Below are 16,786 nucleotides of genomic sequence, written 5' to 3'. Positions count from 1 at the left end.
AATCCCATAGTCCAGCCAATGATGCGATTCACATTTGTATATACACAGCTAATCAATGTCGTTGACAGGCTATGACAGCGTCCTTATGTGCCGAGACCGGTGTTTTAGCTAGCAAAGCAGCGTGGCTGATGTGGAGTGAAGCCACGTTAATGACAACGTGTACAACCATTGGATATGTGAGCAGGACAGACGGAACAACTGACGGGGAAAGTGTGGACTTTATACCAGTTTTTAAATTGTGTTGATAGGCCACAGGAGAGAAAAATCCCAAACTCTGCTGCTTCAGGCTGCTGATGCTCCACCCACTGAACGTGAGTTTGACCACAAACACGGCTTAAAGGAAGTTTCGGTGAAGGTAGGAGAGGAATGAGGAGTCCACCTTGCCTCAGATCAACTTTTATTAACTTTTTAAAGTTTTATAAACAGTTAATAAACTCTTTGCTTCATAATTAGCTCCCACAGTTTTTGTAAACACTCACAAGTCCAGTTTATCCTGTGTTCCTGAACATTTCCCAGCATTTTTTTCGTGTACTTGCCATGCATGAAAATACTTACTTCAAGTTATTCCTCCTAAAGGTGGTTCTAAAAACTACTGAATCGTGCAGTGTGATGGTGCAATAGGTCATGTGTTGTTCATCTGAGGTTGTATTTAACTAATTTTAAAACCTGGATCACTTAATTTTTTATTATGTCCTGACAAATAAAAGCATAGAACTAAAAGAGGGTGTGCTTTCTTTTTACCATGCTGTACTGTTGTTATGTATCCTGGCATCCTTTCACCTGTCTCATTCACTTTCTGTCTAAATGTAATTTAATTGTCATAAACCTGCTTTTGTAGATGTTTGTTGAGGATATTTTCATTTTCGCTTTTGGATATACGTGGATAGGCCTGCAGGCCTGTCTGGCCCACAGACTATATTTTGCCCAAGCGTGACAAAATTACATCAGCAAACATGCAACATGTGTTTACTGATGCACATCTTACATAACAGCACTGCCTTTTACGTAGCTGTACGACAGGACAGGACAACAGGAGGGTTCATTAAAGATGATAAATTATTTTGTTAATACTAAGATAAATAATTATATTGATAATAATAACTGAATAATTGTTTTGTTTTTGCTGTGGCCCATATACTGACGTGAAGAATTGTGCAGTTGGCCCTTGAAGTTGCTTTTTTTTTGTTGGAGAGGATTTGTTTGTTGTTGCAATGTTAAAATAAGTTGTTTAAAAAGCAAATAATTAATTGATATGAAGGCAATATGAGCAGAGTACATACATGCTGAGGGATTGGCTGTGTTAGTTCAGTGAGAGAGTTTTTGTAAAGAAAACAATCTTCACTAGCAGTCAAAAACGAATGTGAACGCTTATGTCTGCATTTTTATTTTGTTAAACACAAACAAAATTATAGCAGAAGTGCTGCCAGAAAGAGGGTACCAATTTGTTTATTTGGTAGTTTAATGAATTCCATTTTTTGTCTTGTTATACAATATTTGAAATTAAAAAAAAAAAACAACACTACATTTTTAAAATATTTGTGGGTGTTGTCCTATTTGTTTGTTTGTACTACTTAAACAATAAAGTGGCCCTCCAGATGACGGTGCCAACAGTGGCCCACAGCTCGTTTAAGTTTGAGACTCTTGATCTACATCGTCACTTTACAGACTGGTGGATGAATACACGTTCTGTTCATTTTTTTCTTTGTTAATAAATTCTGACATTTTAGTTACCATATCTTATTGTATCCCTTTATTTGTCACAGTCTTTATCCCAGGCTGCGGAAAAACACATATTATTCTTACAAAGATCAGCTCATTGTTTCCACTGCTTTTCCAACGACTGAACAACCCCGATTCCAAAAAAGTTGGTGAACTGTGTAAAATGTAAATAAAACAGAATTTACGACGATTCATAAACGTGTATTTTACTCACAATAGAACATGGAAAACATGTCAAGTGTTTCAACTGAGTGAATTTAACATTTTAAGAAAAGTATTAGCTCCTTTTGAATTTGAAGGCAGTAATAAGAGGCTGTGCTGTTATGTGAGATTTGCATCAGTAAATAACTGTCCTGATGCAGCACCTTCCCTTAAATCATGTGGATGGGATGTTACGTTGGTCTAAGACCTGCATGTACCTTTCATAGATACTGATGCACCATCTGAGACACTGGATTTTAACCAGTGCTCCTACTATGGTTAGAATTTGGCTGACATCCACCAAGGTCTTCAAGGTCAAGGTTTATTGGTTGAAAATTGACAAAAATCCTTGTAACCAAGTGTGATGTAGATTGTCAACATAATAGAAAATACCATATAAAGGTTTAAAACATGATGTCACATTTGACCTCTGACCTCACATTTACATTTCGCATCTGCCTTTTTTCAAGCAAGTATTGTCAAGAGAAACAGAATGAGCTCCCTAGTTAGTTAGAAATATACAGTCATTTACAAATCAGTACCTATTGTCCATCATCTACTTCTGCATAATGTTTGTGTAATCAGAGTAAACACTTTTCAAGTTACCCTTATGTGATTTTTACTGCACTGCAAAAACAACTTTTTTAGATTTGGGGTTTTACAGTTTTGAGGTTCTTTACATTTAGCAGCAGTTCGAGTCAAACTTTATTAAAACATATCGAGATATTATGCTAATGGTTCATTATTAATGATTCATTAATTGGAGTATACAGAATTTTACATCAATTAATTTTGTGCTTTTCTTTTCTAAAAGACCCCAAACTGCTGAGCAGAAGAGTATTAACTAAATGTGGTATTAAAAAACAATTCCTTGAAAACATCTTAAAATGTCATCTTATATTTTTATAGAAGACAACTGATTGTTTTTATGTCCTTCATGAATTATTTGAATTGTGGTTTAAACCTAATTGTTCTTTTAATTAAACACTGACAGAAATTCTGCTAACAACGAATATTTAACCTTTAGAAAAGGACAGGAAGTTAGATCCTTACCAAAATAAAACAGACTGTGATGGTGTTTTTTTTTTTCTTGGCCACTGTCTTAAATGATTTTACGTGACTCTTTTGAAGAAAGATTTATGTAATACATGTGAAAAATAACAATAGTCACAATGCTACAGAAACACCTTAACAGAAACATTCACCCAACAAAACCAGCAGCATATTACGTCCTCTTTAATTTTACCTCATACACCAAGTTTCAACATCAGTCATGTTTCATAAATAACCACTAAATCATGTGTTTCTACTACAATGACAAACGACTCCAACAGTTCATTTGTGAAGTAAATAAAATCAGTTAGAAGAAATAACCTCAAATAAAAATGATGAAGATAAAAAGTGGAGTTAAATTTTGATTTTACGAAAATGAAGGTTATAAGGAAGCCGAGAGGGAGTGCAAAGTGCACGATTTTGAATTTTCTTTAGCTTTTAAAATTTTACATTTTTAAAGTTCTGATTAATTTCACCTCCTTGTGCCTTTAAATCATTTAAATAAAACACTCAGAGATAGAAAATCCTTCTTCAATTAAACTAAAGGCAACTCGTGTCTACATTAAGGCCACAGCTTGTAAATGGCGAACAAATCACAAATGAGGTCTGTTCACAGTTAAAGTCATTATAACTGATTGAATTTAACCACTTTTTACATGGTTTGGTTTGGTAGTCTTTTCTAAAATTTCCTATTAGTATTCTGAATGTCTTTTGTCCTCCTCATGCCAACCCATTTAAAAAAAAAAATGGAGACATTTCAGCTGACTCAAAACACTAAATGTCTGCTGTAGGAACATGGGCAATATGAAAGACAAATATAGTTTTTGGGGGGTCTGAACAGTGAAGTCCTCACAGTTTGTAAGTGCATTGTAATGGCCACCAGGGGGCGATACCTGTGGCTGCAAAAAGACTGCTTGTCCTACAGATTCTATGCAAAAACATCCCTCTGCCCTGACCCCACTAAACACTCAGGTCATATTGAATAAAACCATCAGTCCATTATGGTCATTTTAAGAGCCCGGCTATCCTTGTGATTGACAAGACATTATCCAATGAGCTGATTGTTTTGAAACAATCAGCTCATTGGTGATGGTGAAAAAAAGAAAAAAAAACTGAACTGAACTCGAGGCTTCACAGCAGTAGTTCATTAACCAACGCGTGACGTCCATCTTATGGTGTCTCTATCAGAGATATAACAGCAGATATAAAATACTCCATCTTTGGTCCCTCCTGCTGAGGATTTAACCACAATCGTGTCTGAAATCTCATTCGTCCATATTTAAAAGTGCACAGCTGGGTTCACATGACAGCTGCATGAAGCGCTACATTTGCTGTCAAATGTCTTTGTGATGAGGCAGATTTAACAGTTGCAAAGGATCCTACACGCTCCTTCTGGATTCACTGTTCGCTCATAGAAAGTAAAGCAGAACTCCTCGTCACCCCAACATCTGCTACCGTTTCAGGATCTCATTAGAGAGCCAGTCCAGACCTTCAACCAGACCGGTGCCGCTGACGGCGCAGGACGGCTGGACCGACCACTGCACAGACACAGAAGGATGAAAATATTAACAAGACACAGAAACAATAGGGCTACAAACAGCATTCATCAACGTCTTCAACTTGTAATGAATCGTTTTAGCTAATTACTCTTTCATAATAACTGCATGTGGGTTCAGTTTGGGGCATGGCTGCTTTGACTGACAGGTGTGCCAACACAGATAATACCTGTCTTGTTCTTCTTGTATGTTATTAATCTGTTTCTCAGCACTAATCAGCAAGTCTGTGTGTTGCCCCCTGCACAGTTTATGCAAACCAAGTCACTTTAATCACACTGCTAACCACATGTGGAAGACAGAAAACTCTGGAGCCAAACTTCTCCCATGCTCAGCAGAAGCTGGGGACACCTACCGGCTGTGACACTCCTTTTAAACTCAGGGCCTCGATGATGTCACTGACCGACATGGCTCTGGGTAAATCCTGCTTGTTAGCAAAGACCAGCACGGCCACGCCCTTCAGCTCATCCTCCTGCAACTGCAACAGGACAGTAAAACTAACTTTAACACGAGTCTGATGATGGTCTATTTCAAACTCAGACCTCTGACTGGTACTGTGTGGATTAAAAGCTGAATGAAGCAGTGTCGAAGTACCAAAGTCGTTAAAAGTTAACTAAAACGAAACTAAACTACAAGTAAAAATAAAAACATTCTAGTTAACTAAAGTAAAAGCTAAATTAATGAAAACTGATGAAAAACAAAACTATGGATAAGTTTAAATCTTTTTACCAGTGTGTGCAGCTCCTCAGATGCCTCTTTGATCCTCTCCGGGTCGTTGCTGTCGACCACAAATATCAAACCCTGAAGACAAACAGACAATATTTAAAAGCTCCTCACTGCAGCTGCTTCATAAAACACAAACACAGACTCCTGGGTTAAACGCCTGTGTTTACAGCAGCAGTCTCACCTGTGTGTTAACGTAGTAATGTCTCCACAGCGGCCTGATGATCGTCTGACCACCAACATCCCAAACTGTGAAGCTGATGTTCTTATACTCCACAGTCTCCACATTAAACCCTGCACACGCACACACACACGGAAACATGTTTATTATTATTTAACTCTTTTATATTTCTCTCTCATAACAAGATGGAGGTTAAAAATGCTGACCAATAGTTGGGATCGTGGTCACGACCTCGCCCAGCTTCAGTTTGTACAGCAGGGTGGTTTTACCTGCAGCATCCAGACCCACTGCAGAAACACAAACACACACACATGTTACTGTTGAAAACACAACACATATTCAGCTGTCAAGTATGAGTTTAGGGGCAAAGGATGCAGACATTTTACTTAAGTGAGGGCAATACATAAAATATCCACTTAGAACAACTAAACAAAGTTGACAAAAACCACATACGATCTTAATATTGCTCAGTTTTTTTGTTTTTAGCTTGCTTTTTTGTTCTTAATGGGTTTTTTTTAATTTAATTAATGGATTGATTTTTCTTTCTTTGTTCAGGCCACACAAATAGTAATTAGTAATAATAACACTTAGAATATGTAAAGAAAATGTCTTCACACTGCAGAGGAAGTTCTCACATATTTTACATACTATAGGTGAATTATAAATATAAAGATCATTACTGTTAATGTTATTTTCACTTTGTAAATAAGAAGTAAGCAAAAACTGAGGCGAAAAATGGCAAAAACTGCAAAGACAATAAGAACCAATAATCCTGAAAGCTTAGATAATTAAACTACACGAGACTCATGTCAGTTTAAATTACATCACAATGTGTCAGAAAGAATAAAATTGCATGTTGTTGTCATAACAAGTATTAACTCACCCATCAAAATCCTGACGGGATGCTTGGAGAAGAGCCTGGAGAAAATGTGTGAGATGATGACGCCCATGATTCAGGTAAGCCTCAGGTAGAAAGTGTCTCTCAGGTAGAAAGCCTCTCCGCTCGCTGTGCCTCTTTGTGTCTTTGCATGTGTGTGTCGGTGTTTTATAGCGCTGCATTGTGTTGTTTTGCTCTGTGTATGTGTTATCCATGGTGTCATCAAGACTGCTGTCAAATCTGGACACGGTGGAACTAGCAACAACACCGGAAAACACTGGAAAACTCAACTTCCGCTAATCCAGCTTTCAATTTAAGAGCGCTTTCGAGCCGTTGGAATTGTTGGAAAACAGAATCAGAGATATCAGAAGTTAGAACAATAAACTCAGGAACAAGATTACTGTTACACAGCACCGCAACATTTTTACTTAAATTATGTCATGGAAATGCAACAAAACCTGATTGAATAATTTAAAGATTGTTTTATTCATATGCAAAACAAATTTAATTGTTCTGCGCATTAAATTGCAAAACATTTCTTTAACAAAATGGGAACAGAGGAACAAAAACACTGTAATACATCTTCCATTTTTACCTTGTTTGCTAAAGTTAAAACTCTAAAGTTTTGTAAAGGCAACTATATGTGAAATGAAAAATTGTGCTCTTGATCCTCAGTTACCACTTTTTGATAAGCAAGTGTTTATTTTCTTAATGTGAGTAGATTGTATGTGTTAGTTATGATCTCCAGTCAGGTTTCAAAAGTCATTTTATTGCTTAGTTGGTTCCAAATAATAATAATGATAAGAAGAAGAAGAAGAAGAAGAAGAAAACGAAACAATTCCAACGGCTCGAAAGCGTTCTTAGTTTGAAAGCTGGATTAGCGGAAGTTGAGTTTTCCAGTGTTTTCCGGTGGTGTTACTAGTTCCACCGTGTCCAGATTTGACAGGAGTCTTGATGACACCATGGGTAACACATACACAGAGCAAAACAACACAATGCAGCGCTATAAAACACCGACACACACATGCAAAGACACACAGAGGCACAGCGGAGACGCTTTCTACCTGAGAGACACTTTCTACCTGAGGCTTACCTGAATCATGGGCGTCATCATCTCACACATTTTCTCCAGACTCTTCTCCAAGCATCCCGTCAGGATTTTGATGGGTAAGTTAATACTTGTTAGCTTAATTATCAGAGCTTCCAGTATGCCGAGTTCTTACTGATATCGCTGTAGTTGTAGTCCCGTACAAGCAAAGTCTGCAGTTTTGTTAAGTTTTCTCCTCACTTTTTGGTTGTTTTCTACTTACAAAGAGCAATGAAGTTTAAAAGTTATGGTTCTTATCTTTATCACCTACAGTATATATCTATAACATCTGTAATTATCTGTATAGTGCATCTGTTTGAGGGGTTTCTTTGTGGTGACTGATTCAAACGATTTTCACTCAAAGGAGACTATAAAGTCATTTTATCTTATCTCAGTTTAGGATAAGCTTTATTAGATAGTTAAGGTTGACCTTGAATATATTTGACTTTTAATTATTAATTAATCGTTTCAGACTTATATTTTTCTTTACTTATTAAAAAAAATATTACTATGACAATCAAGCGCAAGCAAACAAAAAACAACAACATGTCATTAACAACGTAAAGAAACTTTTTCTTATACTGAGCAACTTCAGAAGAAAGCTGTTGTGCAGTTTTTGCAAACTTGAGCCTCAGCTTTGATTCATTCAAATTTCTTCTAATGAAAAAATCTTTCTGGGACTCTACGATGCCCACAGTTTGCATTGCAAATGAATATTTTTACATAGCCTGCCCTTATTTGCTGTTGCCATATTACATAATACACTGAATACACTGGAATGTGAAGAATAATAAGTACTACAGTATGTGTGGCTAGGTATAAGTATTACGTACTTTTATTTGTATTACAGGTACTTAACTGATGATGGATTACATACAGAACCTGTGTTCATCTTATAAAATATGACTTGTTATGTTAAGTGATGGTAATCAGCTGCAAGCTATATAACTAAAATACTACTTTACGTTAATGCATCAGCAGCCATAGAATATAATTGATATTACTGATGTGTAGCATAACAATACACAAGGGAATGTTCTTGTTTTTGTTCTTAGACTCTGCTAGAGCAGCTTTGCATGATTGACAGTTCCAAATAATCCTTATTTGTTTAATACTGGGCCTTGGTGCAGCCAGGTTCATCCTCTGTCTGAGGCAAGATGTTGTAGTTCCTCCCCGTCTTCTTCCTGTTCTAGCTCTGTTCTAGGATGCCCTCTGGACCCAGTGGAGGTGGTGAGTGACAGGAGAACGGCGGCTAAGCTGTCATCCCTGATGGACAACATCTCCCACCCCATGCAGCAGACTGTGACAGCACTGAGCAGCTCCTTCAGTGGGAGACTGCGGCACCCACGGTGTGGGACGGAGAGATTTCGCAGGTCTTTCCTCCCCACTGCTGTCAGACTCCATAATAAAGACTTTAACTGATCAAGCACACACATCCATACATATGCAATAATACTAAGTGCAATAATCCTTTCTGTCATCGTTGTATTTTTACTCAGTTGTATATAGTATTTGTATTTGTATTCTATTTTTTATCTTATTGTATATTTATTTTATTTTATTCTATTCTGTACAGTTGTGTACTGTATTTATTCTTATTGTATTCTAATTTTTGCCTCATAACTTTTGCACTGTCCACTTCCTGCTGTGACAAAACAAATTTCCCACGTGTGGGACTAATAAAGGTTATCTTATCTTAGCTTATCTTATCTTATTGGCTGCCCCTCAGAAACTAGGGGTTCTCAAATGAAAGTTGTTCTAAGTGGATATTTTATGTATTGCCTTTACTTAAGTAACATGTCTGCATCCTTTGCCTCCAAACTCATATTTGACAGCTGAATATGTGTTGTGTTTTCAACAGTAACATGTGTGTGTGTTTGTGTTTCTGCAGTGGGTCTGGATGCTGCAGGTAAAACCACCCTGCTGTACAAACTGAAGCTGGGCGAGGTCGTGACCACGATCCCAACTATTGGTCAGCATTTTTAACCTCCATCTTGTTATGAGAGAGAAATATAAAAGAGTTAAATAATAATAAACATGTTTCCGTGTGTGTGTGCGTGTGCAGGGTTTAATGTGGAGACTGTGGAGTATAAGAACATCAGCTTCACAGTTTGGGATGTTGGTGGTCAGACGATCATCAGGCCGCTGTGGAGACATTACTACGTTAACACACAGGTGAGACTGCTGCTGTAAACACAGGCGTTTAACCCAGGAGTCTGTGTTTGTGTTTTATGAAGCAGCTGCAGTGAGGAGCTTTTAAATATTGTCTGTTTGTCTTCAGGGTTTGATATTTGTGGTCGACAGCAACGACCCGGAGAGGATCAAAGAGGCATCTGAGGAGCTGCACACACTGGTAAAAAGATTTAAACTTATCCATAGTTTTGTTTTTCATCAGTTTTCATTAATTTAGCTTTTACTTTAGTTAACTAGAATGTTTTTATTTTTACTTGTAGTTTAGTTTCGTTTTAGTTAACTTTTAACGACTTTGGTACTTCGACACTGCTTCATTCAGCTTTTAATCCACACAGTACCAGTCAGAGGTCTGAGTTTGAAATAGACCATCATCAGACTCGTGTTAAAGTTAGTTTTACTGTCCTGTTGCAGTTGCAGGAGGATGAGCTGAAGGGCGTGGCCGTGCTGGTCTTTGCTAACAAGCAGGATTTACCCAGAGCCATGTCGGTCAGTGACATCATCGAGGCCCTGAGTTTAAAAGGAGTGTCACAGCCGGTAGGTGTCCCCAGCTTCTGCTGAGCATGGGAGAAGTTTGGCTCCAGAGTTTTCTGTCTTCCACATGTGGTTAGCAGTGTGATTAAAGTGACTTGGTTTGTTAGCTGCAGTCATAAACGGTTTCGGCTGTGTTCTGTGTCTTGTTAATATTTTCATCCTTCTGTGTCTGTGCAGTGGTCGGTCCAGCCGTCCTGCGCCGTCAGCGGCACCGGTCTGGTTGAAGGTCTGGACTGGCTCTCTAATGAGATCCTGAAACGGTAGCAGATGTTGGGGTGACGAGGAGTTCTGCTTTACTTTGTTTGTTGAGTCTTCTGTCTTCTATGAACTGAGGTGAGAGGTGAATTCAGAAGCAGCGACTTTGCAACTGTTAAATCAGCCTCATCACAAGGACATTTGACGGGAAATGCTGTCACTCAGAGTTCTAGAATAGACTCAAAAACAGGAGATAAAAGTCTAAACGGGGCTAATTTCCATGAATTTTTATTAACTTTTCATTTTTTTAATCACTTTTGTTCAAACTTTCTGAGACAACACAAGCTGCTTTAAAACTGCCTCCACAGGACACACCAGAACGGTGTTTTAATTTTTCTCATCTATCAGACTTACTTTACTTACTAATGTAGTACGTAAGTTATCGAAGGTTAGCATTGTCTCAAGTGGACCACGATGAGTTTTATCCTTACCACAAATGACGTTTGAAATGTTTAAACCACATTTTATGAACAGCTGCCAGAAGTTGTGCCTTTGATCGTTAAATTCACTACACGTGCCAAATAACGCCCTAACATGTGTTATGTTGTTTTTACCTGCAAAAAAAACCTCAGTGCTGCTCTTTCTTAGCTAGCTGGCACCATCATCACAATGAAAGTTGTTTAGCAGTCCCTCTGATGCAGCCAGTCATGTGAACCCAGCTGCGCACTCCAAATAGTGATTGTAAATATGGACGAATGAGACCAAAGATATAAAAGAATTGTATATCTACTGTTATATCTCTGATAGACACAGCATAGATGGACATCACCCACTGCTTAATGAAATATTACTGTAAAGCCTCAAGATTTGTTTGTTTTTTGTTTTTTTTCACCATCACCAAATTGTTGTTTTGAAACAATCAGCTCATTGGATAATATCTTGTCAATCACAATGATAGCCTGGCTCTTAAAATGACCATAATTAAGTAAATTAATGACTGTCTTATTGAGTATGACCCGAAACCAGACATCATGAAAGTGTTTAGTGGGGTCAGGGCAGAGGGATGTTTTTGCATAGATTTTTAGGACAATCAGTCTTTTTGCAGCCACAGGTTTCGCCCCCTGGTGGCTTTTACATTTACTTAAAAACTGAGGGCGTCACTGTTCAGTGAAGCCACCATTTTTCATAAGGGTTGGCACGTGGAGGACAAAAGACATTCAAAATGCTGATGGGAAATTTTAGAAAAGACCACCAAACCAAACCATGTAAAACGTGGTTAAATTCACTCAGTTATAATGATTTTAACTGTGAACAGACCTCATTTGTGATTTGTTCCCCATTTACAAGCTATGGCCTTAATGTAGACATGACTTGCCTTTAGTTTAATTGAAGAAGGATTTTCTATCTCTGAGTGTTTTCTTTAAAAAAAATTAAAGGCACAAGGAGGTGAAATTAATCAGAAGTTTAGGATTTTTTTTAAAGAAAATTCTAAATCGTGCACTTTATTTGATCAACAGAAGACTCTGATGGTCCCTCTCAGCTTCCTTATAACTTTCATTATTGTAAAAAAAAAACAATTAACTGCACTTTTTATCTCAGGTTATTTCTTCTAATTGATTTCATTTATTTCACCAAAGAACTGTTGGAGTCGTTTGTCATTGTAGCAGAAACACATGATTTAGTGGTTATTTATGAAACATGACTGTGATGTTTAAACTTGGTGTATGAGGTAAAATTCTGGGTGAATGTTTCTATTAAGATGTTTCTGTAGCATTGTGGCTATTGTTATTTTTCACATGAATTACGTAAATCTTTCTAAACATGTTTATTTTTCCAGATTCACTTTGTCATTATTGTATAATAAAGTTGTCATGGTGGAGAGGTTGTGTATCTTTGTGTTATTTTAATACACACTGTTGGAATTTCCAGAGGGAGTTCACAATAAAATAAAGTAACATGCACTAAATGTTCACTGCCATGATATAGATAAAGTAAAGTAGGTCGACCTTTGCAAAAGTGTTTCCTTCTCACCTTCACCTACTCCACTATGCCTGAACTCTATTCTTCAACTCTCTTTTGTCTCTGTTTTGCTTTTTTAATGGACACATGGACACATCATTGCTGCACCTTGGGCCCATCTGCCACACATCTCTCCCACTTTCAACTTTCTCATGCAGTACCACAGCTCCTTTCTTGATACCCTATCGTATGTAGTTTCCACAAAGAGAAAGAACTTCTCAAAAACACTCTTAAACAAAGCATCTGTGATGTTCTTTCTTGTGAAACCACAGTGCTGCTCATTGATTGTTGTCTCTTTCCCACAGTCCAGCCTCACATATAACTCACTGTAAGCCTTTTCCTTTGTGTATGCTTGCCTCCCAATTCTACTGTCTATTTTCTTCATCTCCCTGACTAGCCCACATTTTCCTTGCTAAACTCTTTCTTTAATCAGAATCAGAAAGGGTTTTATTGCCAAATGTTGAGCAGGTTTACAACATTAGGAAATTGCTGCGGTGCTTCAGTGCAAACATACTGTCATAAATTACGCTTAAATAGACATGAAAATAAAAATAAGAATAAGAATTAAAAGTAAATACTTTCCTGTCCTCCTTCATTTCACCATCAAGTCTCCTTGTCCTCTTGACTCTGTTCAGTGGATACACCAAACAGCTAGTGCTGTACTTTTCCTAGTGAAATGTCTTCTCTACTACGCAGTGCCTGTCTTAACCCCTTGCTGAACTTTGTGCAACATTCCTCCTTCTTCACCTTCCACCACTTAATCCTTGCCTCTGCCTTCATTTACTTCCTCTTCTTAACATTCTCCCCTAACAACACCTTAGGTCTTCTATCCTTTCCAGATTGCTTCCTCTGTGTAAGATGTAGTCCACCTCTGTGCACCTCTGTTTTCTTGAACCAGTCCGAGTAGTGCACTTGGTGGCTCCACCGTGGCTTGTTCTGCCAGGTAAAGGTAAAAAAATTAAAAAAAGATGTTAAAGCTTCACTTTCAGAGATGGAAAAGATGTGATTTGGTGCTGTATAAATAAAACGGAATTGAATTAAACTAAGATTAGATTCAAAATGTAAAGTTTGATAACTAATTTTCCAAAACATGAGGAAAAATATTAAATGATTTCTAAGCTGCTACATGTCACAGCATGTCATGCTTGCATGCAAAGCATAATCTGCATCTCATAACAGCTTTTTGTTGCTCTATCGCGATATTTCTATGGCACTTCCTCTTTACTGATCTCTATTTTTAAGGATGGATTTAAACGACATGCTGCCAAGAGCAGTTGCAGTTCAGCCTCATTTCCTGTGGGAGGTGGTTGAGAGCAGAGATCTGTTCCCTTCAGAGAACAGAGTTTGTTTCTGTTCAGACAAAGCGAAACTAAACGAGAGTCACTGAGAGAGTGAAATGGCACAGCACAAAAATCTAATGGACAAGGAAAAATTCTGCTGTTCAATCTGCTTGGATTTACTGACGGATCCGGTGACCATTCCCTGTGGACACAGCTACTGCATGAACTGTATTAAAACTCAATGGGATTCGGAGGATACAAAGCAAATCCACAGCTGCCCCCAGTGTAGGCAGACTTTCACACCAAGGCCTTCGCTGGTGAAGAGCACCATGTTAGCAGATTTAGTGGCTGAGCTGAAGAAGATTGGGCTCCAAGCTGCTCCTTCTGATCACAGTTATGCTGAACCTGAAGATGTGGCCTGTGATTTCTGCACTGGAGTAAAACTGAAAGCCATGAAGTCTTGTTTAATCTGTCTGGCGTCTTACTGTGAGAAACACCTCCAGCCACACTATGATTCGCTTACATTCAAGAAACACAAGCTGGTGGAGCCGTCCAAGAAGCTCCAGGACAACATCTGCTCTCGTCATGATGAGGTGATGAAGATTTATTGCCGTACTGATCATCAGAGCATCTGTTATCTCTGCTCAATGGATGAACATAAAGGCCACAACACGATCTCAGCTGCAGCAGAAAGGACTGAGAGGCAGAAGGAGCTCGAGGTGAGTCAAGAAAATATCCAGCAGAGAATCCAGGACAGAGAAAAAGATGTGAAACTCCTTCAACACGAGGTGGAGGCCATCAGTCAGTCTGCTGATAAAGCAGTGGAGGACAGTGAGAAGCTCTTCACTGAGCTGATCTGCCTCATCCAGAAAAGCTGCTCTGATGTGAAGCAGCAGATCAGATCCCAGCAGGAAACTGAAGTGAGTCGAGTCAAAGAGCTTCAGGAGAAGCTGGAGGTGGAGATCACTGAGCTGAAGAGGAAAGACACTGAGCTGAAAGCGCTCTTAAACACAGAGGATCACAACCAATTTCTACAAAATTATCTCTCACTGTCAGCACTCACTGAGTCAACAGAATCATCCAGTATCAATATCCGTCCTCTGGGGTACTTTGAAGTGGTGACAACAGCTGTGTCAGAGGTCAGAGATAGTCTGCAGCACATTCTGAGAGAGAAATGCACAGACATCTCACTGATAGTCACTGAAGTGGATGTTTTACTCTCAGATCCACAAGCAGAGCCAAAGAGGAGAGCTGGATTCTTAAAATTATCACATGAAATCACACTGGATCCAAACACAGCGAACACATGGCTGCTATTATCAGAGAGGAACAGAAAAACGACAGCAATGAATAATCAACAGCCCTATTCTGATCATCCAGACAGATTCACTGATTACTGGCAGGTTCTGAGCACCAATAGACTGACTGGACGTTGTTACTGGGAAGTTGAATGGAGAGGAGGAGTTCATGTAGCAGTTGCATACAAGAATATCAACAGAGCGGGGATGGGGAATGAATGTGGATTTGGAGGAAATGCAAGATCTTGGGCATTGAAATGTTCCCAAAACAGTTATACATTTTGGCACAACAACATCCAAACCCCCATCTCAGGTCCTCAGTCCTCCAGAATAGGAGTGTACCTGGACCACTGTGCAGGTATTCTGTCTTTCTACAGCATCTCTGAAACCATGACCCTCCTCCACAGAGTGCAGACCACATTCACTCAGCCGCTCCATGCTGGACTTCGACTTAATGGTTGGTGTGTTTTTGGAGCAAGTGCCAAGTTCTGTGAACTCAAACATTTATAGTCTTTCATATTCAAGTGGGTTTAAATCTGGATTCGAAATACATTGATAACAATTCATATTCGTATTGATGCCTTTATATGTTTTTGTCTTCCAGTTTATGATGTTAACTTAATGAAGACATCAGCAGAGCTGCCTCATTACAGATGTTGCTCTCGTTAATTTGTACATGTGCGAAGAAATCTATGATACATTTGCATGTATCTGTAGGGCAAACTGAGTGTTTTTGTTGTTTTCTAAATTGACAAACAAAATATAAAACTTATCATTATTGAATAGATCATTTGTTGTATGTAATGTGTGAAAATAAATGTTTTTCATACATAACAAATAATTTATTTATTTATTTATTTATTTTTTAAAAAGGTGTTTTTGATCATTTTTAATTATGGTGAAAACATACTGCATATGTGGATCATCCCTATGCAAGAAGCTGTTTTAAGTTGATGATGAGGTGACTCATCTAGTGATGCTGTGTGATATTGCAAACTTTGGTATCAGTCCAATACCAAGTAAATACACGGCCGTGATTGCCGATACCAATACAGATACTTTAAACCTATAAAGTAGGTTAAAATCAGTGGATTTTTATCCACTGATCAGTTTGCAAATCATCATCACTTTTCTAAATAAAACACATTTTAATGATCATAAAATGTCTGTGATTTTTACTTTTGTTCATAGGACAAAAGTAAAAATCACAGTAAAAAAAAACAAACAGTAAAAACATACCTTCCAGCTTTTCTTGTATTTGTTTCTTTTTAGACGAGGAAAATAAATTTCCTCGTCTTTAAAGCACTTTAGCTATTGTTGGTTTGAATGTGCAACGTGGTGTATATGCCCACAGTTTCAACTTTTTAGTTCAGGTTATTATAGCAATTAAGCAGTACACACTTTGTCAAACAATAAGTCTGACTTAATCAAATCACCTGAATCCTATTATTTACAAAGATACTTCTGTCCTTTATCAATCATTATATGACATTTTAATTAAGAATTAAAAAAAAAAATCATCTGTCCACTTTCCACTGCTCTTTTATTTTAATTTGCATTTCACATAATTTTATTTTACTGTGCTCCAACCCATTTCAGAGTGTGATATTTTCATTTAACACAGCTACTTTTTTCCAAATTGGAAAAAAGTAGCTTTATTTATATATTAAGCTTTTTTACACTGCAGTATTACATAAAGTATCATTTTCTACAATAATATGTAAATCATGTGACAGAAAACTATCATCATTAAATATCATCACTAGTATAAAACTATTTTTTCATATGAAAATGCAAAACAATTTGCAGATCCACCTTACGTAGAGATAATGGTTTTGTTTTGTTAAAAAGGTATACCAATATAATGACTAAAATT

At 37.8% G+C, this 16,786-nt stretch overlaps 3 protein-coding genes across 3 annotated transcripts; 2 read left to right on the top strand and 1 right to left on the bottom strand.

Annotated features, from left to right (window-relative positions):
* Positions 1-3,802: 3,802 nt before the first annotated feature.
* Positions 3,803-6,597, bottom strand: LOC101470987 (ADP-ribosylation factor 4). The gene is made up of 6 exons (XM_076884173.1): positions 6,314-6,597; positions 5,637-5,717; positions 5,434-5,543; positions 5,256-5,327; positions 4,882-5,004; positions 3,803-4,511 (listed from the first exon to the last, which is right to left on the bottom strand). Exons 1-6 carry the CDS (start codon positions 6,378-6,380, stop codon positions 4,425-4,427), a joined length of 540 nt encoding a protein of 179 aa, XP_076740288.1. The 5' UTR covers positions 6,381-6,597; the 3' UTR covers positions 3,803-4,424.
* Positions 6,598-7,194: 597 nt separating this feature from the next.
* Positions 7,195-12,192, top strand: LOC101470700 (ADP-ribosylation factor 4). The gene is made up of 6 exons (XM_004548799.4): positions 7,195-7,474; positions 9,286-9,366; positions 9,460-9,569; positions 9,676-9,747; positions 9,999-10,121; positions 10,296-12,192. The coding sequence occupies exons 1-6, from the start codon at positions 7,408-7,410 to the stop codon at positions 10,380-10,382; spliced, it is 540 nt and encodes a 179-aa protein (XP_004548856.1). The 5' UTR covers positions 7,195-7,407; the 3' UTR covers positions 10,383-12,192.
* Positions 12,193-13,723: 1,531 nt separating this feature from the next.
* Positions 13,724-15,685, top strand: LOC143418647 (tripartite motif-containing protein 16-like). Its single transcript, XM_076884172.1, has one exon. It carries the CDS (start codon positions 13,729-13,731, stop codon positions 15,418-15,420), a length of 1,692 nt encoding a protein of 563 aa, XP_076740287.1. The 5' UTR covers positions 13,724-13,728; the 3' UTR covers positions 15,421-15,685.
* The last annotated feature ends 1,101 nt before the right edge of the window (positions 15,686-16,786 follow it).

Source organism: Maylandia zebra, linkage group LG5 (genome assembly GCF_041146795.1).
Source record: "Maylandia zebra isolate NMK-2024a linkage group LG5, Mzebra_GT3a, whole genome shotgun sequence".
Classification (NCBI taxonomy): Eukaryota; Metazoa; Chordata; class Actinopteri; order Cichliformes; family Cichlidae; genus Maylandia; species Maylandia zebra.
Note: the sequence above shows the minus strand (reverse complement) of the source record. Positions and strands in the feature narration are given on the sequence as shown.

Bases quoted from the DNA above. Each gene is read 5' to 3' on its own strand.
- LOC101470987 (XM_076884173.1), bottom strand. From the start codon at position 6,380: ATGGGCGTCATCATCTCACACATTTTCTCCAGGCTCTTCTCCAAGCAT. The intron at 5,005-5,255 runs GTAAAAAGATTT...GTCCTGTTGCAG, and splicing joins CTGAGGAGCTGCACACACTG to TTGCAGGAGGATGAGCTGAA. The intron at 4,512-4,881 runs GTAGGTGTCCCC...GTGTCTGTGCAG, and splicing joins TAAAAGGAGTGTCACAGCCG to TGGTCGGTCCAGCCGTCCTG.
- LOC143418647 (XM_076884172.1), top strand. From the start codon at position 13,729: ATGGCACAGCACAAAAATCTAATGGACAAGGAAAAATTCTGCTGTTCA.
- LOC101470700 (XM_004548799.4), top strand. From the start codon at position 7,408: ATGGGCGTCATCATCTCACACATTTTCTCCAGACTCTTCTCCAAGCAT. The intron at 9,367-9,459 runs GTCAGCATTTTT...GTGCGTGTGCAG, and splicing joins GACCACGATCCCAACTATTG to GGTTTAATGTGGAGACTGTG. The intron at 9,748-9,998 runs GTAAAAAGATTT...GTCCTGTTGCAG, and splicing joins CTGAGGAGCTGCACACACTG to TTGCAGGAGGATGAGCTGAA.